Genomic DNA, 22,761 nt, shown 5'->3' on the forward strand with positions numbered 1-22,761 from the left:
TAATTTATTTTGAATTTCACGCTAGCGGAACGTCTAGCCGTAACAAGTTTTAAGCAGACCACCATAGTCCATGTGCCCAAGAACACTAAGGTAACCTGCCTGCAATAAAATGCAAATTAATTACTTAAAAATCCTACAATGTGATTTTCTGGACTTTTGTTTTAGATTCCGTCTCTCACAGTTGAAGTGTACCTATGATAAAAATGACAGACCTCTACATGCTTTGTAAGTAGGAAAACATGCAAAAATCGGCAGTGTATCAAATACTTGTTCTCCCCACTGTATGTGAGAATGCTATTCATTGACTACAGCTCAGTGTTCAACACCATAGTGCCCTCAAAGCTCATCAATAAGCTAAGGACCCTGGGACTAAACACCTCCCTCTGCAACTGGATCCTGGACTTCCTGACGTGTCTATGTTGTGATGTCATTAAGTTAAATGAAGACGTTATGATGAAAACATTGTAACTTTAAAGTTTTCATAATGTGTAAATTATGTTTACATACATTACGTTGTGTAGAAAATATCCAGATTAAAGAAAATGTTTTTGTGACGATGAGACTGTGATTTTAGTTATCTAAACGAGATCATAGTAAATTGTGATACCTTGCCTCGTAACTAGCTATGCCCCAGGGAACGCAGTAAGATAGACGGAAATTCCCCCTTTCTACCCGAGGGTATAAAGCATATGAGTTAATAATTAATATATCAGACTATATGACCACGAGCTGCAGCTAAGGTCTACGATTAGTCACGACCCCGAAACGCAACACGAGGTTGAAGAAGACAAAGGAACCTCTTAACAATCAATGCTCCGGTTGAGTATCTAAGAAGGTGAATTCAAGCAGGACCACCCGGTTATTCTCTTCAAGTCATTGGTTGTCTACATTGCTTTCATTCCCACACTGGGATCATCTACACGGCTGACTAGCAGTCCTCAGAAGACCACTCTTCCAGAACGAGTACAAGGAAACAAGGACAACTAAGAGAAAGGACATTGTGACATCTTGTGGACAATCAGAGACTTACAACAGAGAACGAAGGAGTTGGCCAAAGAACAAAGCATCAGTCTAACCTCTCCCACTCAGCGGAACTCGGCCCACGAAGGCCTGAGATACCCGATGAAGACCTTCAACACGTAAATACATGCATTACACTTCTTACCCATAAGAGCGGCAGTTCATGGCAAGGTATTAGGGCTAAACTAAGCATAGTTTACAAATGTATCCAAGAGTTGTTTCTCTCTCTCTCTCTCTCTCTCTCTCTCTCTCTCTCTCTCTCTCTCTCTCTCTCTCTCTCTCTCTCTCTTTAAATCTCCTCTCCTCTCTCTCTCTTTAAATCACGTCTTTTGTAACACGTGCCATATTGTGTTGGTCAGCTAGGGACCTGTTGTCATCGTATTAAGTTTCTAATCAATAATCAATAACCTTTACCGTGTGTGTGTATCTTATGTTATCATTTAGCTTGTTAGTAAATAAATAATCAAATCAATTTGTGTGGTACGGAATGATCAGTGGGACTTGGGTTTGTGCAAATTTACAGCTTATGCAACATTCAGAATGAGACTGATATGAGGAAATGATTAATGGATGACTGGTATGATAATGATATATGTTGATATAGTCTTGAGTTAATTTGGGAAACGGTAACTCATTAAACAAACTTTTTCCGTGGTGCCCCAAGTTACTAATGAGTTGATTGTTACATGATTAATTTAATCACGTAATAATTAAACATAGTTAATTATTCGATAAATAGCATGTCATCACATTAATGATAGTCACGTATAGTAGTTTGATAGTTTGAAGGCAGTTCGGAAGCTACAGACGATTTTGTGAGAAGACTGATTTTCGGGATGTCTCATGGTCTCACAAACACCGCTGTAGCTCGTTCAGATGCGGAAGTTGGCGGATGGATTGAGATCCAATGCAAAACAAGCGATATCTCTCGTTTAAACTGACAGATTTTCATGTGGAATTTTTTATTTTGCCAAATAGATTTCCCGCGGGTGCTCGGACATCGACCTTAACACGATATTACAGATCTTTACCATAAAACTCTTTATAAGGCTAAATTATACAAGGGATTTTAGTTTAATGTCACCACAGTGCATTGTGTATCTGTTTCAAACATTAGGACCAGGCTTTAATTCACCACAGTGTGTTATATCGCTGTTTTTTAACCAGTATTTACTTCTCCCACGAGGTGCGACGCATGGTCCTACACATGCCCAGTCTCAACGTGAACGCAGTAGACTACATGGGCCAGAATGCATTGCAGCTGGCGGTGGCCAATGAGCATCTAGAGGTGACTGAGCTGCTGCTTGGGAGAGTGGAGCTATCCAGGGTGGGAGACGCTCTGCTACTGGCCATCAGTGAGTGATTGATTGATTGATGATTGATAGAGAGAAAGAGAGAGAGAGATACACTTACTCCATTACTCCATTACTCTCTGTGTGTTTCCTAGGTAAGGGTTATGTGCGTATAACGGAGGCGTTGCTAGGCCACCAGTCGTTCAGTGACGCGAAGCGCCTGACAGCAAGCCCTGCCCAGGTGGACATGTTGGATGACTTCTACGCTTATGATGAGGATGGGACACGGTGAGAGGGGTGTGTGTGTGAGGATGGGACACGGTGAGAGGGGTGTGTGTGTGAGGATGGGACACGGTGAGAGGGGTGTGTGTGTGAGGATGGGACACGGTGAGAGGGGTGTGTGTGTGTGGATGGGACACGGTGAGAGGGGTGTGTGTGTTATGATGAGGATGGCACACGGTGAGAGGGGTGTGTGTGTGAGGATGGGACACGGTGAGAGGGGTGTGTGTGTGAGGATGGGACACGGTGAGAGGGGTGTGTGTGTGAGGATGGGACACGGTGAGAGGGGTGTGTGTGTGAGGATGGGACACAGTGAGAGGGGTGTGTGTGTGAGGATGGGACACGGTGAGAGGGGTGTGTGTGTGTGAGGATGGGACACGGTGAGAGGGGTGTGTGTGTGAGGATGGGACACGGTGAGAGGGGTGTGTGTGTGAGGATGGGACACGGTGAGAGGGGTGTGTGTGTGTGGATGGGACACGGTGAGAGGGGTGTGTGTGTGTGGATGGGACACGGTGAGAGGGGTGTGTGTGTTATGATGAGGATGGCACACGGTGAGAGGGGTGTGTGTGTGAGGATGGGACACGGTGAGAGGGGTGTGTGTGTGAGGATGGGACACGGTGAGAGGGGTGTGTGTGTGTGTGTATATAATGTGCGTCTGTCTGTGTGTTTTTGTGTGTGTGTCTATGTACGTGTATGTCTCTCTCTCTCTAGTTTCTCCCGTGATGCGATTCTAGGCCTAGCGTTGGGCCAGTAACCAAAAGGTTGCTAGATCGATCCCCGAGCTGACAAGGTAAAAATCTGTCATTCTGCCCCTGAACAAGGCAGTTAACCCACTGTTCCTAGGCCGTCATTGTAAAGAAGAATTTGTTCTTAACTGACTTGCCCAGTTAAATAAAAAATGAAATAAACAATTCTAGCAGCTAACACTGAGTGTACAAAACATTAAGACAATTTTCCTAATATTGACCTCAGAACAGCCTCAATTTGTTGGGGCTTTCGACACACAAGGTGTTAAAAGCGTTCCACAATGGATTTATCATCAATAAGGGATCATAGCTTTCACCTGGTCACTCTGTCATGGAAAGAGAAGGTGTTCTTAATGTTTTGTACACTCAGTGTATGTGTACAGTGTGTCTCTATCAATTCAATTTAATGGGCTTTATTGGCAAGAGAAACATGTGTCATTGCCAAAGCAAGTGAAATAGATAACAAAACTGAAATCAACAATAATAAAAATAAAAAAATGTAATATTACACTCACAAAAGTTCCAAAAGAATAAAGACATTTCAAATGTCATATGTGACCGACCGGCTCGATTCGTCTTATGTAGCAACATTTGAAATTGTGTTTTTTACAAAGTAGAGACTCAGAGCTACAAAATGGTAGATCAACACTACAGTTGAGGAACAATGGGAAAGTAATTATGCTTTGAAAGTTGATAAACTTGTAAACTCACTTTTGAGAAAATGGCGTTTGAATGTTTTGGTACTACTATTTTTACTACAGTTTTTATTTCACCTTTAACCAGGTAGGCCAGTTGAGAACAAGTTCTCATTTACAACCCTAACACTTTATTTAACCAGGTTGGCCAGTTGAGAACAAGTTCTCATTTACAACTGCGACCTGGCCAAGATAAAGCAAAGCAGTGCGGCACAAACAACAACACAGAGTTACATATGGAATAAACAAGCGTACAGTCAATAACACAATAGAAAAAAGAAAGTCTATATACAGTGTGTGCAAATGGAGTGAGGAGGTAAGACAATAAATAGGCCATAGTAGCGAAATAATTACATTTGAGCAGATTAACACTGGAGTGATAGATGAGCAGATGATGATGTGCAAGTAGAAATACTGGTGTGCAAAAGAGCAGAAAAGTAAATAAAAACAAAATGGGGATGAGGTAGGTAGATTGGATGGGCTATTTACAGATGGGCTATGTACAGCTGCAGCGATCGGTTAGCTGCTCAGAGAAAGATTGGAGAGTCCTTCTTTGTCTACACCCATTCAGCATTGTTCACACCCTCTTAAGCTTTAGCCCCATCCATCTCTTTAAGGGTTGATCCCAGCATTCTGTACTAACACCAGTCAAGCACCCAAGCTAACTTGCTAACTACTTCCAAACACAAATTACAGAACAGCTCACTGAACATTACTCGCCCTAGCAGAGCTGGTTAGACTGTTATGTTATCCAGAGCGTTGGTGACTGCAACTGTGCTATCAGATTGTCCGTTCGTAACTTCAGAGCGTTTCACTTTCAGAGCACACACTGGACGCTCTGGCCAATAAGTAAGGTTGTTCTGAACGTTCTGACCTCACAACGGCAGTCAAGCACCCAAGCTAACTGGATAACATTGGCTAGCTACTTCTAGACACATAATGAGAGAACACCCCACTCTGACAATTTTACTCGCCCAAGCAGAGCTGGTTAGGCTGTTTTCATATCCAGAGTGTTGGTGACTGTAACTGTGCTGCTGGCAACAATTGAATTACGACGTTTACTTCACACCGGCCATATTCAATGGATGTTGAGCGTTCGTAAATTCATCAGTTATTCTGCGCTCTGGCACACTCAGGAGTAGATGGCCAGACTGAATTTACAAACGCACCCAAAATGGTTACTTGCATAGTGGAGTCTTTTGTCAAGACATGTAGCTAGCTAGCTAGGTAAATAATGAACCATAATCTCAACTCATGATGTTACTAGCCTGCGTAAATCTGCAGGTAGCTAACCAACCAGGTTCAATGTTAGCTAGCTAACATTAGGCTATAGCTAGCCAAGCAAATGGCTCTGAGATACGAATAATAAGAGCATACACGGAATGTTAGCTAGCTAACTAGGTAAACAATGAACCATAATCCCAACTCATGACGTTACTACCCTGCATGTATCTGTAGGTAGCTAACCATCCAGGTTGAATAATAGCTAGCAAAAGCAAATGGCTTTGAGATATGGATGGCTTTGAGACCATACATGTAACGTTAGCAGGTTAGCCAGTCAGCTAACTAGCAAACAGTACACTTCAGCTTGAAATGAAACCACTTACCGTCAAAATTAGAAATGTGTCATATATGAAAATGTAGCTAGCTAGATTATTTTACCCGTATACATCATTCATGGATGGACACGTCGGAGACAGGTGTTTTCTCCATCTCCTATCATACTCGAATTCCACTGATTTCAAAACTCGGTCCTCCAGAAAGTGGAGAGCAACAGTTTTATTACATGATACATTTTTTTTTTTAAAGTGCATTAAACAGGATTACCTAGACATAAACTAGACAATGTATTATTTCTTACGTTATTAGCCCAGAATATGTTTGTGTTATTACATTCAGCTGGGGAGAACTATTGGATATCAGAGCGCTGGTAACTCACCAGAACTACCAGCATCACGACCAGGGATGACTTTTCTGAAGCAGATCCTTTGTTTGCAACCCCCAGGGCAATTGAAATGATTCCAGAAGCCGACCCAAAACAACGCCGGTGAAGATGACAGTCCTGTAACATCATATTACACAATGCATAAAGGGTTTGTTCCAAAATGTGCATATGTAGCGGCACAAATCGTGGTTATACAATGTGATTAGTAGCCAAACTACCTTCACCACCTGGGGGGGGCGGCCCGTCAGGAAGTCCAGGACCCAGTTGCACAGGGCGGGGTTCAGTCCCAGGGCCTCGAGCTTAATGATGAGCTTGGAGGGTACTCGGAGTTCTAGTCTGATTTAGGAGGCGCACCCACCACTTCCGAGTACATTACTCGCTAATGTTCAGTCTCTGGATAATAAAGTTGACGAGCTCAGGGTTTCTTTCCAGAGAGACATCAGGGATTGTAACATACTCTGCTTCATGGAGACATGGCTCCCTCGGAATATAAAGTTAGAGTCGGTCCAGCCAGCTGGATTCTCAGTTCTTTGCGCAGAGTATAAATAAATATCTCTCTGGTAAGAAGAAGGACAGGGGTGCATGTTTCATGATTAACGGGTCATGGTGTAATTGTGATAACATACAGGAACTCAAGTCCTTTCGTTCACCTGATCTAGAATACCTCACAATCAAATGCTGTATTATCTCCCAAGAGATTTCTCATCGGTTATAGCCACGGCCGTGTACACCCCCCCTCAAGCTGATACCATGACGGCCCTCAAAGCACTTCACTGGACTTTATGCTGTTCATTGACTACAGCTCAGCATTCAACACCATAGTACCCTCCAAGCTCATCATTAAGCTCGAGGCCCTGGGACTGAACCCCGCCCTGTGCAACTGGGTCCTGGACTTCCTGACGGGCCGCCCCCCCCAGGTGGTGAAGGTAAGAAACAACATCTCCACTTCGCTGATCCTCAACACTGGGGCCCCACAAGGGTGCGTGCTTAGTCACCTCCTGTACTCCCTGTTCACCCATGACTGCGTGGCCAAGCACGCCTCCAACTCAATCATCAAGTTTGCAGAAGACACAACAGTAGTAGCCTTGATTACCAACAATGATGAGACAGCCTACAGGGAGGAGGTGAGGGCTCTGGGAGTGCGGTGCCGGGAAAATAACCTCTCACTCAACCTCAACAAAACAAAGGAGATGATCACAGGGAACAGCAGAGGGAGCACCCCCCTATACACATCGACGGGACATTAGTGGAGAAGGTGGAATGTTTTAAGTTCCTTGGGTTACACATCACAGACAAACTGAAATGGTCCCCCCACACAGACAGTGTGGTGAAGAAGGCGCAACAGCATGCCAGCACTGCATGCGATTTCCCCTAGATGTCAGCAAGCGTTGAGAATTGGAATGGTGTTGCTAGGTAGATCTGAGGCAGTATAAATAGGCTTGGCACGAGGGGTGCACCCTTTTCATCATTCGCCATGACGCAAGACAGACCTCAGGATAGCATTCTGAGAAGCTCACGTTATCGGCGTTAGATATATCCGGCTCTGATTTTATTCGATATAGGTGTTAGAAACATCATAACGTAGTTATTTTAAACCGAGTTATATCAGTTTATATGATATATTGCGATTTTCGGAATTTTCTTTGTCCTGCGTTTTGAAGAGTTGGGCATGTCTGGGCCACATAGCTAATGTTTGCTGCTAATTACACGGTTGAAGACAACATTCTACAGCCGAGCAACGATTATTATGGACAAAGGACAACTTGCCCAAGATTCTGATGGAAGCTCATCAAAAAGTAAGAACTATTTATGATGTTAATTCGTTGTTCTGTTGAAAAATGTAAAACTACTATTCCGCCATTAATTTCGGTGCGGTCTCGCTTTAACGCACGCTGTATGTCGTAGTAACGTTAATTTAAAAAATCTAACACAACAGTTGCATTAAGAATTAATGTATCTTTCATTTGCTGTCCAACCTGTATTTTTTAGTCAAGTTTATGATTAGTTATTGATTAGATGAGGTGCCTCTCCAAGATGGCGCCGGACAGATTGCTTGAAGTTTGGCTACTAATCACATTGTATAACCACGATTTGTGCCGCTACATATGCATATTTTTGAACAAACCCTTTATGCATTGTGTAATATGATGTTACAGGACTGTCATCTGATGAAGTTTATGAAGGTTAGTCAAAAATTATATATCTTTTGCTGGTTTGTTACGATCGCTAACCTTTGCTGCTGGTAAATGGCTTGTGTTTCTGGCTATTGTGGTAAGCTAATATAATGCTATATTGTGTTTTCGCTGTAAAACACTTAAAAAATCGGAAATATTGGCTGGATTCACAAGATGTTTGTCTTTCATTTGCTGTACACCATATATTTTTCAGAAATGTTTTATGATGAATATTTAGGTATTTGACGTTGGTCTCTGTAATTATTCTGGCTGCTTCGGCGCTATTTCAGATTGCAGCTGCAATGTAGAACTGTGATTTATACCTGAAATATGCACATTGTTCTAACAAAACATATGCTATACAATAAATATGTTATCAGACTGTCATCTGATGAAGTTGTTTCTTGGTTAGTGACTATTTATATCTTTATTTGGTCGAATTTGTGATAGCTACCTATGCAGGAAGAAAATGGTGGAGAAAAAAAAGTTGTGTCTTTTGCTATGGTGGTTAGCTAATAGAAATACATATTGTGTCTTCCCTGTAAAACATTTTAAAAATCAGAAATGATGGCTGGATTCACAAGATGTGTATCTTTCATTTGGTGTCTTGGACTTGTGATTTCATGAACATTTTATTATATGATATCCCTGTGGCTTTAGGCTAGGCTATGCTAGTCAGCTTTTTTGATGGGGGGAATCCCGGATCCGGGTTTGTGACTCGTTAGAGGTTTTAAGAACATATTCTTATTTTCAATGATGGCATAGGAACAGTGGGTTAACTGCCTTGTTCAGGGGCAGAACGACAGATTTTTACCTTGTCAGCTCGGGGATTCAATCTTGCAACCTTTCGGTTACTAGTCCAATGCTCTAACCACTAAGCTTGGCCCCAGTGATGTACTGGGCTGTACGCACTACACTCTGTAGCGCCTTACGGTCAGATGCCGAGCAGTTGCCATGCCAGGTGGTGAGACCCGCCCCATACGGCTCTCCTGTGAGGTAGTGACCTGTGACATACGCCTAGTTACCTGAAACGGGTCACATATTATGTCTATATACCGATGTGCAAATAGATAAAGTACAAAAGGGAAAACAAATAAACATAAATATGGGTTGTATTTACAATGGTGTTTGTTCTTCACTGGTTGCCCTTTTCTTGTGGCAACAGGTCACAAATGTTGCTGCTGTGATGCACACTGGGGTATTTCCCCCAAAAGATGTGGGAGATTATCAAAATTGGAAAAAAAGCGTCTGTAAGGCTATACTCAATGAGTCTGTGCATACAGTTGAAGTCGGAAGTTTACATACACTTAGGTTGGACTCATTACAACTCGTTTTTCAACCCCTCCACAAAATTTCTTGTTAACAAACTATAGTTTTGGCAAGTCGGTTAGGACATCTACTTTGTGCATGACACAAGTCATTTGACCAACAATTGTTTACAAACAGATTATTTCACTTATAATTCATTTATCACAATTCCAGTGGGTCAGAAGTTTACATAAACTAAATTGACTGTGCCTTTTAACAGCTTGGAATATTCCATAAATTGATGTCATGGCTTTAGAAGCTTCTGATAGGCTAATTGACAGTGTACCAGTGGATGTATTTCAAGGTCTACCTTCAAACTCAGTGCCTCTTTGCTTGACATCATGGGAAAATCAAAAGAAATCAAGACCTCAGATAAAAAGTCTGATTCATCCTTGGGAGCAATTTTTAAACGCCTGAAGGTACCACATTCAGCTGTACAAACAATAGTATTGCAAGTATAAACACCATGGGACCACGCAGCCGTCATACCGCTCAGGAAGGAGGCGCGTTCTGTCTCCTGGAGATGAACGTACTTTGGTGTGAAAAGGGCAAATCAATCCCAGAACAGCAGCAAAGGACCTTGTGAAAATGCTGGCGGAAACAGGTACAAAAGTATCTATATCCACAGTAAAACGAGTCCTATATCGACATAACCTGAAAGTCCGCTCAGCAAGGAAGAAGCCACTGCTCCAAAACCGCCATAAAAAAAGCCAGACTACGGTTTGCAACTGCACATGGGGACAAAGATCGTACTTTTTGGAGAAATGTCCTCTGGTCTGATGAAACAAAAATAGAACTGTTTGGCCATAATGACCATCGTTATGTTTGTAGGAAAAAGGGTGAGGCTAGCAAGCCATAGAACACCATCCCAACCGTGAAGCACGGGGGTGGCAGCATCATGTTGTGGGGGTGCTTTGCTGCAGGAGGGACTGGTGCACTTCACAAAATAGATGGCATCATGAGGGAGGAAAATTATGTGGTGGATATATTAAAGCAACATCTGAAGTCATCAGTCAGGAAGTTAAAGCTTGGTTGCAAATGGGTCTTCCAAATGAACATTGACCCCAAGCATACTTCCAAAATTGTGGTAAAATGGCTTAAGAACAACAAAGTCAAGGTATTGGAGTGGCCATCACAAAGCCCTGACCTCAATCCTATAGAAAATTTGTGGGCAGAATTGAAAAAGCGTCTGCGAGCAAGGAGGCCTACAAACCTGACTCAGTTACACCAGCTCAGTCAGGAGGAATGGTCCAAAATTCACACAACTTATTGTGGGAAGCTTGTGGAAGGCTACCCGAAAAGTTTGACCCAAGTTAAACAATTTAAAGGCAATGCTAACCAATACTAATTGAGTGTATGTAAACTTCTGACCCACTGGGAATGTGATGAAAGAAATAAAAAGCTGAAATAAATCATTCTCTCTACTATTATTCTGACATTTCACATTCTTAAAATAAAGTGCTGATCCTAACTGACCTAAAACAGGGAATTTTTACTGGAATTTAATGCCAGGAATTGTGAAAAACAGAGTTTTTAAATATATTTGGCTATGGTGTATGTAAACTTCCGACTTCAACTGTAGTCAAAGCTTTCCTTAAGTTTGGATCACTAACAGTGGTCAGATATTCTGCCACTGTGTACTCTCTGTTTAGTGCCAAATATCATTCTAGTTTGCTCTGTTTTTTTGTTAATTCTTTCAAATGTGTCAAGTAATTATCTTTTGGTTTTCCAATGATTTTGTTTGGTCTAATTGTGTTGCTCTGTGGGGTCTGTTGTGTTAACAGAGCCCCAGGACCAGCTTGCTTAGGGGACTCTTCTCCAGGTTCATCTCTCTGTAGGTGAATGCTTTGTTATGGAAGGTTTGGGAATCCCTTTCTTTTTGGTGGTTGTAAAAAAAGAAAAAGTCTCTTTTCTGGATTTTGACAATTAGTGGATATCGGCCTAATTCTGCTATACATGCATTATTTGGTGTTTTACGTTGTACACTGAGGATATTTTTGCAGAATTCTGCATGCAGAGTCTCAATTTGGTATTTGTCCCATTTTGTGAATTTTTGGTTGATGAGCGGACCCCAGACCTCACAACCAGAAAGAGCAATGGGTTTTCAAATCAAATCAAATCAAATCAAATTTTATTAGTCACATACACATGGTTAGCAGATGTTAATGCGAGTGTAGCGAAATGCTTGTGCTTCTAGTTCCGACAATGCAGTAATAACCAACAGTAATCTAACCTAACAATTCCACACTACTACCTTACACACACACACAAGTGTAAGGGATAAAGAATATGTACATAAAGATATATGGATGAGTGGTGGTACAGAACGGCATGGCAGATGCAGTAGATGGTATAGAGTACGGTATATACATATGAGATGAGTACTGTAGGGTATGTAAACATAAAGTGGCATAGTTTAAAGTGGCTAGTGGTACATGTATTGCATAAAGATGGCAAGATGCAGTAGATGATATAGAGTACAGTATATATACATATGAGATGGGTAATGTAGGGTATGTAAACATTGTATTAAGTGGCATTGCTTAAAGTGGCTAGTGGTACATTTTTACATAATTTCCATCAATTCCCATTTTTAAAGTGGCTGGAGTTGAGTCAGTATGTTGGCAGCGGCCGCTAAATGTTAGTGGTGGCTGTTTAACAGTCTGATGGCCTTGAGATAGAAGCTGTTTTTCAGTCTCTCGGTCCCTGCTTTGATGCACCTGTACTGACCTCGCCTTCTGGATGATAGCGGGGTGAACAGGCAGTGGCTTGGGTGGTTGTTGTCCTTGATGATCTTTATGGCCTTCCTGTGACATCGGGTGGTGTAGGTGTCCTGGAGGGCAGGTAGTTTGCCCCTGGTGATGCGTTCTGCAGACCTCACTACCCTCTGGAGAGCCTTACGGTTGTGGGCGGAGCAGTTGCCGTACCAGGCGGTGATACAGCCCGACAGGATGCTCCCGATTGTGCATCTGTAGAAGTTTGTGAGTGCTTTTGGTGACAAGCTGAATTTCTTCAGCCTCCTGAGGTTGAAGAGGCGCTGCTGCGCCTTCTTCACAACGCTGTCTGTGTGGGTGGACCAATTCAGTTTGTCCGTGATGTGTACACCGAGGAACTTAAAACTTTCCACCTTCTCCACTACTGACCCGTCGATGTGGATAGGGGGGTGCTCCCTCTGCTGTTTCCTGAAGTCCACAATCATCTCCTTTGTTTTGTTGACGTTGAGTGTGAGGTTATTTTCCTGACACCACACTCCGAGGGCCCTCACCTCCTCCCTGTAGGCCGTCTCGTCGTTGTTGGTAATCAAGCCTACCACTGTAGTGTCATCCGCAAACTTGATGATTGAGTTGGAGGCGTGCATGGCCACGCAGTCGTGGGTGAACAGGGAGTACAGGAGAGGGCTCAGAACGCACCCTTGTGGGGCCCCAGTGTTGAGGATCAGCGGGGTGGAGATGTTGTTACCTACCCTCACCACCTGGGGGCGGCCCGTCAGGAAGTCCAGGACCCAGTTGCACAGGGCGGGGTCGAGACCCAGGGTCTCGAGCTTGATGACGAGTTTGGAGGGTACTATGGTGTTAAATGCTGAGCTGTAATCGATGAACAGCATTCTCACATGGGTATTCCTCTTGTCCAGATGGGTTAGGGCAGTGTGCAGTGTGGTTGCGATTGCGTCGTCTGTGGACCTATTGGGTCGGTAAGCAAATTGGAGTGGGTCTAGGGTGTCCGGTAGGGTGGAGGTGATATGGTCCTTGACTAGTCTCTCAAAGCACTTCATGATGACGGAAGTGAGTGCTACGGGGCGGTAGTCGTTTAGCTCAGTTACCTTAGCTTTCTTGGGAACAGGAACAATGGTGGCCCTCTTGAAGCATGTGGGAACAGCAGACTGGGATAAGGATTGATTGAATATGTCCGTAAACACACCAGCCAGCTGGTCTGCGCATGCTCTGAGGACGCGGCTGGGAATGCCGTCTGGGCCTGCAGCCTTGCGAGGGTTAACACGTTTAAATGTTTTACTCACCTCGGCTGCAGTGAAGGAGAGCCCGCAGGTTTTGGTAGGGGGCCGTGTCAGTGGCACTGTATTGTCCTCAAAGCGGGCAAAAAAGTTGTTTAGCCTGTCTGGGAGCAAGACATCCTGGTCCTCGACGGGGCTGGTTTTCTTTTTGTAATCCGTGATTGACTGTAGACCCTGCCATATACCTCTTGTGTCTGAGCTGTTGAATTTCGACTCGATTTTGTCTCTGTACTGAGACTTGGCCTGTTTGATTGCCTTGCGGAGAGAATAGCTACACTGTTTGTATTCGGTCATGCTTCCGGTCACCTTGCCCTGGTTAAAAGCAGTGGTTCGCGCTTTCAGTTTCACGCGAATGCTGCCGTCAATCCACGGTTTCTGGTTTGGGAATGTTTTTATCGTTGCTGTGGGTACGACATCGTCAATGCACTTCCTAATGAACTCGCTCACCGAATCAGCATATTCGTCAATATTGTTGTTGGACGCGATGCGGAACATATTCCAATCTGCGTGATCGAAGCAGTCTTGAAGCGTGGATTCAGATTGGTCGGACCAGCGTTGAACAGACCTGAGCGCGGGAGCTTGTTGTTTGAGTTTTTGTTTGTAGGCTGGAATCAACAAAATGGAGTCGTGGTCAGCTTTTCCGAAAGGGGGGCGGGGGAGGGCCTTATAAGCGTCGCGGAAATTAGTGTAACAATGGTCTAGTGTTTTTCCAGCCCTGGTAGCACAATCGATATGCTGATAGAATTTAGGGAGTTTTGTTTTTAGATTAGCCTTGTTAAAATCCCCAGCTACGATGAATGCAGCCTCAGGGTGTGTGGTTTCCAGTTTACAAAGAGTCAGATAAAGTTCGTTCAGGGCCATCGATGTGTCTGCTTGGGGGGGAATGTATACGGCTGTGATTATGATTGACGAGAATTCCCTTGGTAGATAATGCGGTCGACATTTGATTGTGAGGAGTTCTAGATCAGGTGAACAGAACGACTTGAGTTCTTGTGTGTTGTTATGATGATCACACCACTTCTCGTTAATCATAAGGCATACCCCCCCGCCCCTCTTCTTACCGGAAAGATGTTTGTTTCTGTCGGCGCGATGCATGGAGAAACCAGCTGGCTGCACCGACTCCGTTAGCGTCCCTTGAGTTAGCCATGTTTCCGTGAAGCAGAGCACGTTGCAATCCCTGATGTCTCTCTGGAATGCTACCCGTGCTCGGATTTCATCAACCTTATTGTCAAGAGACTGGACATTGGCGAGTAGTATGCTAGGGAGTGGAGCGCGATGTGCCCGTCTCCGAAGCCTGACCACGAGACCGCCACGTTTTCCCCTTTTCCGGCGACGCACAGGGTCGCCGGCTGGGATCAGATCCATTGTATTGTGTGGAAGGCAAGACACTGGATCCGTTTCGGGAAAGTCATATTCCTGGTAGGAACGATGATGAGTTGACGTTAATCGTATATTCAGTAGTTCCTCCCGACTGTATGTAATGAAACCTAAGATTACCCGGGGTACCGATGTAAGAAATAACACGTAAAAAAACAAAATACTGCATATTTTCCAAGGAACGCGAAGCGAGGCAGCCATCTCTTTCCGGCGCCTTTTTATAACTAATTCAAGTATTGTCTAGCCAGATCCTAATTGGTGTGTCAAATTTTCTGTTCCTTTTGATGGTATATTGGGCCCGTCTTGTCTGTCACATCGTTCACAGCTTTGTGGATGTTAGCTGTGACACTGATGTTTAGGCCAAGGTATGTATAGTTTGTGTGCTCTAGGGCAAAGGTGTCTAGATGGAATTTGTATTTGTGGTCCTGGAACACCATTATTTTTGTCTTACTGAGATTTACTGTTAGGGCCCAGGTCTGACAGAATCTGTGCAGAATATCTAGGTGCTGCTGTAGGCCCTCCTTGGTTGGGGACAGAAGCATCAGATCATCAGCAAACAGGAGTCATTTGACTTCAGATTCTAGTAGGGTGAGGCCGGGTGCTGCAGACTGTTCTAGTGCCCTCGCCAATTCATTGATACTGTCTCTCTCTCTGTCTCTCTCTATAGTTTCTCCCATGATGTGACTCCAGTGATTCTTGCAGCTCATTGTCATGAATATGAGATTGTCCACAACCTATTGGGTAAAGGAGCCCGTATAGACCCGCCCCACGACTACTTTTGTTGCTGTGATTCGTGCAACTACCAGCAGCAATTTGACTCCTTCAGCCACTCACGGTCCAGGATTAACGCCTACCGTGGCCTGGCTAGCCCCGCCTACCTCTCGCTGTCCAATGAGGATCCAGTATTAGCCGCCCTGGAGCTCAGTAACGAGTTAGCTGTCCTGGCCAACATCGAGAAGGAGTTTAAGGTGCACACAGAGGAGCACGCACACAGGCACACACTAACACACACGGGTCACTATACACACAACCATGCATTTATGAAGGTACAAATGTACATACCACACACACATGCACACATATAATTATGCACAGACAAGTGAAAGAACTTGCATAAACGGCATTAACGTCTCCCTCTCTTTCTCTCCACCCTCCCTCCCCCAACTCTCTCTCACTATCTCCCACTCTACTTCCGCACCTCTCTCTCTCTCTCTCTCCTCTCTCTCTCTACCTCTCTACCTCCCTCCCTGTAGAATGACTACCGGCGTCTGTCTGGGCAGTGTAAAGACTATGTGGTAGGTCTGTTGGATCTCTGTCGCAGCACTGAGGAGGTGGAGGCTATACTGAGTGGAGATACTGACTCAGAGGAGAAGTACCATCCACCTGGCCGACCCTCACTCACGAGACTCAAACTGGCCATCAAATATGAACTCAAGAAGGTCAGTACACACACACACACACACACACACACACACACACACACACACACACACACACACACACACACACACACACACACACACACACACACACACACACACACACACACACACACACACACACACACACACACACACACACACACACACACACACACACACACACACACACGTATGGATATCAGTCTAATTTAACTCCCTTCCTCTCTCCAGTTTGTAGCCCATCCTAACTGTCAACAGCAGTTGTTGTCTATCTGGTATGAGAACCTACCAGGTCTGAGACAGCAGACTACAGCTGTTAAACTACTAGTGGTCCTGGGAGTGGCTGTTGGACTACCTGGACTAGCTGTGGCTTACCTGGTGGCCCCCTGCAGTAGGGTAGGTACCCTACACACTCCACTAGGCCCACTACACCCTACAGCTGTTAAACTACTGGTGGTTACCTGTCTCCCACAGGTAGGGAGGGTGATGAGAAGTCCCTTCATGAAGTTCGTGGCCCACGCTTCCTCCTTCTCCATCTTTCTGTGTCTGCTGGTCTTGAACGCTGCCGACCGCTTCGCTGGGACCACACTGCTACCCAACATGACCACACATCTCCCCACGCGACCGCAACAGAACCAACAACCAGGTGTGTTTAACCCTAATTCTCCCCACGCGACCGCAACAGAACCAACAACCAGGTCTGTTTAACCCTAATTCTCCCCACGCGACCGCAACAGAACCAACAACCAGGTTTGTTTAACCCTAATTCTCCCCACGCGACCGCAACAGAACCAACAACCAGGTTTGTTTAACCCTAATTCTCCCCACGCGACCGCAACAGAACCAACAACCAGGTCTGTTTAACCCCACATCTCCCCACGCGACCGCAACAGAACCAACAACCAGGTCTGTTTAACCCTAATTCTCCCCACGCGACCGCAACAGAACCAACAACCAGGTCTGTTTAACCCTAATTCTCCCCACATGACCCCGACATGATCACAACCAACAACAAGGTCTGGTAAGGATTACACTACAGCAATGTATCCAATATGGCAGCCATAGTGTTTCTGTTTGTTATGGATCCCCATTAGATGCTAACAAGACTAAAACTAAGGCAGTTATACATTTTTTTAAACATTACAATACATTCATTACAGAATTCACAACACATTGTTGGCCCTCAGGCCCATACTCCACGCCCACATATCTACAACACAAAAACCATGTGTACGTGTGTATAGCGCGTATGTTATCATGTGTCTGTGCCTATGTGTGTCTTGCTTCACAGTCCCGCTGTTCCATAAGGTGTTTTTTTACCAGTTTTTAAAAAATCTGATTCTACTGCTGCATCAGTTACCTGTTGTGGAATAGAGTTCCATGTAGTCATGGCTCTATGTAGTACTGTGCACCTCCCATAGTCTGTTCTGGACTTGGGGATTGTGAAGAGACCTCTGGTGGCATGTATTGTGAGGTATGCAGGAGTGTCTGAGCTGTGTGCTAGTCGTTTAAACAGACCTCTGGTGGCATGTCTTGTGGGGTATGAATGGGTGTCTGAGCTGTATGCTAGTAGTTTAAACAGACCTCTGGTGGCATGTCTTGTGGGGTATGAATGGGTGTCTGAGCTGTATGCTAGTCGTTTAAACAGACCTCTGGTGGCATGTCTTCTCCCCATCTTAGCTACTGTTGTATCAATATGTTTTGACCATGACAATTTACAATCCAGGGTTACTCCAAGCAGTTTAGTCACCTCAACTTGCTCAATTGCCACATTATCTATTACAAGATTTAGTTGAGGTTTTGGGTTTAGTGATAGATTTGTCCCAGATACAATTCTTTTAGTTTTTGAAATATTTAGGACAAACCTAGTCCTTGCCACTGCAGCTCTTTGTTAGATGTTGCAGTCATTTCAGTCGCTGTAGTAGCTGACGTGTATAGTGTTGAGTCATCCACATACATAGACACACTGGCTTTACTCAAAGCCAGTGGCATGTCGTTAGTAAAGATTTTAAAAAGTAAGGGGCCTAGACAGCTGCCCTGGGGAATTCCTGATTCTACCTGGATTATGTTGTAGAGGCTTCCATTAAAGAACACCCTCTGTGTTCTGTTTGACAGCTAACTATTTATCCACAATATAGCAGGGGGCGTAAAGCCATAACACGTTTTGCCAGCAGCAGACTATGATCGATAATGTCAAAAGCCGCACTGAAAACAGCCCCCACAATCTTATCAATTTCTCTCAGTCAATCATAATTCATTTGTGTAAGTGCGGTGGTTGTTGAATGTCCTTCCCTATAAGTGTGCTGAAAGTCTATTGTCAATTTGTTTATACTGTAAAATAGCATAATATCTATAACACCATTTTTTCCCAGATGTTTCCTAAGGGAAAAAATATGTTTACTAAGGATTACACACCACGAACCAACAAATATTATTTACATCAACAACATAGGAATCACTACAAAACATATTGTATGACCTCTCATACGCTATATTAGCGTATGAGAGGTAACCCTAACCCTAAACATTTCACAGCATTATAAAGCTATGTTGAGACAATGACTTATCATTGACCCAACTCAGCTCTCCACAGAGTGCACTCAGCTCTCCACAGAGTGCACTCAGCTCTCCACAGAGTGCACTCAGCTCTCCACAGAGTGCACTCAGCTCTCCACAGAGTGCACTCAGCTCTCCACAGAGTGCACTCAGCTCTCCACAGAGTACACTCAGCTCTCCACAGTGCACTCAGCTCTCCAGGTCCTAGGGCTCAGTTCTTCCAGGAGAGAGAATTAGAGGAAGCATACTTCAATTCACACAGGACACCAGATAAGACAGGAGATTTACACCAGATATAACAGACTAACCCCATTTTAGGGCGATGTGTCCAATTTGGCCTGATGGTGGAACAGTGGGCCCACAGCTTGAATCCCAGCGTTGCTGCTTGCAACTTTAATTGTTCGTCATCTCCTCCTCCTTCTCCTCTCTAGAGCGTGACCCCACCCTGCTGTATCGTATGAAAACCACCCCCTTCACCTGGATGGAGACTCTCATCATATCCTGGGTCATTGGTCAGTCTGACATCATATCCTGCTGCTATAATATAATTTCCTGGCTACTAACTCCCTCCCTCTATCCTTCGCGCCCTCCATCCTTCGCTCCTTCGCGCCCTCCGTCCTTCGCTCCCTCCGTCCTTCGCTCCCTCCGTCCTTCGCTCCCTCCGTCCTTCGCTCCTTCGCTCCCTCCGTCCTTCGCTCCTTCGCGCCCTCCGTCCTTCGCTCCCTCCGTCCTTCGCTCCCTCCGTCCTTCGCTCCCTCTGTCCTTCGCTCCCCCTGTCCTTCGCTCCCCCCGTCCTTCGCTCCCTCCGTCCTTCGCTCCCTCCGTCCTTCGCTCCCTCTGTCCTTCGCTCCCTCTGTCCTTCGCTCCCTCTCTCTCCCAGCTATAGGTACAGTGCCTTCAGAAAGTAATCTCACCCATTGACTTTTTCCACATTTCGTTGTTACAGCCTAAATAAAAAAATATTAAATGTTTTGTGTCACAATACGTCATCATGTCAAAGTGAAATTATGCTTTTAATTTTCTTTACTAATTTATAAAAAATGAAAAGCTGAAATGTCTTCAGTCAAGAAGGATTCAACCCCTTTGTTACAGGTGGCAATTCAGTTGCCGGAGAGGAAGGAAACCTCTCAAGGATTTCAGTATGAGGCCAATGGCTGTAATAAAAGAGAACTGAGGCTGGATAAACAACAGTGTAGTTACTCCAAATATTTGTATAATATTTTTGTTCACACTGAATGAAAGATAAAATGTAACGACACATTTTCCCCTTTTTGGCCCCCTTCGACCCCCCTCCAAACACATTTAAAAAGAAAGGGAAGTCATTGAGTTACATGTCAGAAAACAAAATGATACAACGTTACTTCAATACAAGCAAAAACATAATAGCCTAACAATTTCAGGTGATTAGGTGATTTTGTAGGCCTATATAGCAATAATCTTAATTGGTGGGGGTGAGTCCAAGAGTACTAATCAGGAGGAAGTGTTTGGAGCTGTTCAAAATAGGATATTATCGGGTCCCAGAGGGAATAAAATGAGTTGGTTGACGCTCAAATGGTATACTTAATATCTTCTAATTTTAGGAACAGCATCAGATCTTTGAGCCAATGAGGGTTAAGGAGGATCGATCTCCAATCCAATAAAATCCTTCTGTGGGCCAACAGGAAGCCACGTTTGAAGACTCAGCCTTTCTTTCTGGTGATGGAGAGACGTAGTATTGTTGTCCTAATCCCAGAATGGTGTTGATCAGCCGTTGTTAAATTTTTCATTGTTTATTTTTAACAAGTCTCTCACCGTTGCCGCTTGCTATAGACCACCTTCTGCCTCCAGCTGTGCCCTGGACTCCATATGTGAATTGATTGTCCCCCATCTATCTTCAGAGCTCGTGCTGTTAGGTGACCTAAACTGGGACATGCTTAACACCCCGGCCATCCTACAGTCTAAGCTTGATGCCCTCAATCTCACACAAATGATCAATGAACCTACAGGTACAACCCCAAATCCGTAAACACAGGCACCCTCATAGATATCATCCTAACCAACCTGCCCTCCAAATACACCTCTGCTGTCTTCAACCAGGATCTCAGAGATCACTGCCTCATTGCTTGCGTCCGTAGTGGGTCTGCGGTCAAACGACCACCCCTCATCCCTGTCAAACGCTCCCTACAACACTTCAGCGAGCAGGCCTTTCTAATCGACCTGGCCCGGGTATCCTGGAAGGATACTGACCTCATGCCGTCAGTAGAAGATGCCTGGTTATTCTTTAAAAGTGCTTTCTCACAATCTTAAATAAGCATGCCCAACTCAAAAAATGTAGAACCAGGAACAGATATAGCCCGTGATTCACTCCAGACCTGACTGCTCTTGACCAGCACAAAAACATCCTGTGGCGTACGGCATTAGCATCGAATAGCCACCGCGATATGCAACTTTTCAGGGAAGTTAGGAACCAATATACACAGGCAGTTTGAAAAGCTAGCCTTTGCTTTCCTAACACAAATTTGCATCCTGCAGCACAAACACCAACAAGTTCTGGGACACTGTAAAGTCCATGGAGAATAAAAGCACCTCCTCCCAGCTGCCCACTGCACTGAGGCTAGGAAACACTGTCACCACTGATAAATCTACGATCATTGAGAATTTTAAAAAGCATTTTTCTACGGCTGCCCATGCTTTCCACCTGTATACCCCAACCCTGGTCAACAGCCCTGCACCCCCCACAGCAACTTGCCCAAACCTCCCCCATTTCTCCTTCACCCAAATCCAGATAGCTGATGTTCTGAAAGAGCTGCAAAATCTAGACCCCTACAAATCAGCAGGGCTAGACAATCTGGACCCTCTCTTTCTAAAATGATCAGCCGAAATTGTTGCAACCCCTATTACTAGCCTGTTCAACCTCTCTTTCATATCATCTGAGATCCCCAAAGATTAGAAAGCTGCTGCGGTCATCCCCCTCTTCGAAGAGGGAGACACTCTAGACCCAAACTTCTACAGACCTATATCTATCCTACTCTGTCTTTCTAAGGTCTTCCGTACCTTCCACCGTACCTTCTCCGCTATGCAATCTGGTTTCAGAGCTGGTCATGGGTGACGCTTAGCCATGCTCAAGGTGCTAAACGATATCATAACCACAATCGATGAGACAATACTGTGCAGCTGTATTCATCGACCTGGCCAAGGCTTTTGACTCTGTCAATCACCACATTCTTATCGGCAGATTCAACAGCCTTGGTTTCTCAAATGACTGCCTCGCCTGGTTCACCAACTACTTCTCAGACAGAGTTCAGTGTGTCAAATTGGAGGGCCTGTTGTCCGGACCTCTGGCAGTCTCTATGGGGGTGTCACAGGGTTCAATTCTCGGGCCGACTCTTTTCTCTGTATACATCAATGATGTTGCTCTTGCTGCTGGTGATTCTCTGATCCACCTCTACGCAGACGACACCATTCTGTATACTTCTGGCCCTTCTTTGGACACGGTGTTAACTTCTCTAGGATAGGGGGCAGCATTTTCACATTTGGATGAAAAGCATACCCAAATTCAACTGCCAGCTACTCATCCCCAGAAGATAAGATATGCATATTGTTAGTAGATTTGGACAGAAAACACTCTGAAGTTTCTAAAACTGTTTGAATCATGTCTGTGAGTATAACATAACTTATTTAGCAGGCGAAACCCAGAGGACAAACCATTCAGATTTTTTTTTTGAGGTCACTCTCTTTTCAATGGTTTTTCATTGGGAATACAGATTTCTAATTGACCTTCTTGCAGTTCCTACCGCTTCCACTGGATGTCAACAGTCTTTAGAAATTGGTTGAGGGTTTTTCCTTTGTGTAATGAAGAAGAACGGACATTTTGAATCAGGGTCACTTGTTGTGTCCTGTTTGTTAGAGGCGCATGACCAGAAGACTAGCTACAGTTTGTTTTAATCCTGTATTGAACAC

At 44.5% G+C, this 22,761-nt stretch overlaps 1 protein-coding gene across 1 annotated transcript in view; it reads left to right on the plus strand.

Moving 5' to 3' along the window:
- Positions 1 to 22,761, plus strand: part of LOC139537980 (short transient receptor potential channel 6-like) — a 76,525-nt gene that overhangs the window by 25,488 nt on the left and 28,276 nt on the right. The window contains exons 3-9 of the mRNA XM_071339911.1: positions 2,207 to 2,375; positions 2,468 to 2,600; positions 15,513 to 15,813; positions 16,099 to 16,284; positions 16,498 to 16,662; positions 16,741 to 16,912; positions 19,254 to 19,334. Coding sequence (XP_071196012.1) covers positions 2,207 to 2,375; positions 2,468 to 2,600; positions 15,513 to 15,813; positions 16,099 to 16,284; positions 16,498 to 16,662; positions 16,741 to 16,912; positions 19,254 to 19,334 — 1,207 coding nt within the window. The remainder of the gene's footprint in view (positions 1 to 2,206; positions 2,376 to 2,467; positions 2,601 to 15,512; positions 15,814 to 16,098; positions 16,285 to 16,497; positions 16,663 to 16,740; positions 16,913 to 19,253; positions 19,335 to 22,761) is intronic.

Source organism: Salvelinus alpinus, chromosome 13 (assembly GCF_045679555.1).
Source record: "Salvelinus alpinus chromosome 13, SLU_Salpinus.1, whole genome shotgun sequence".
In the NCBI taxonomy this organism is placed as follows: Eukaryota; Metazoa; Chordata; class Actinopteri; order Salmoniformes; family Salmonidae; genus Salvelinus; species Salvelinus alpinus.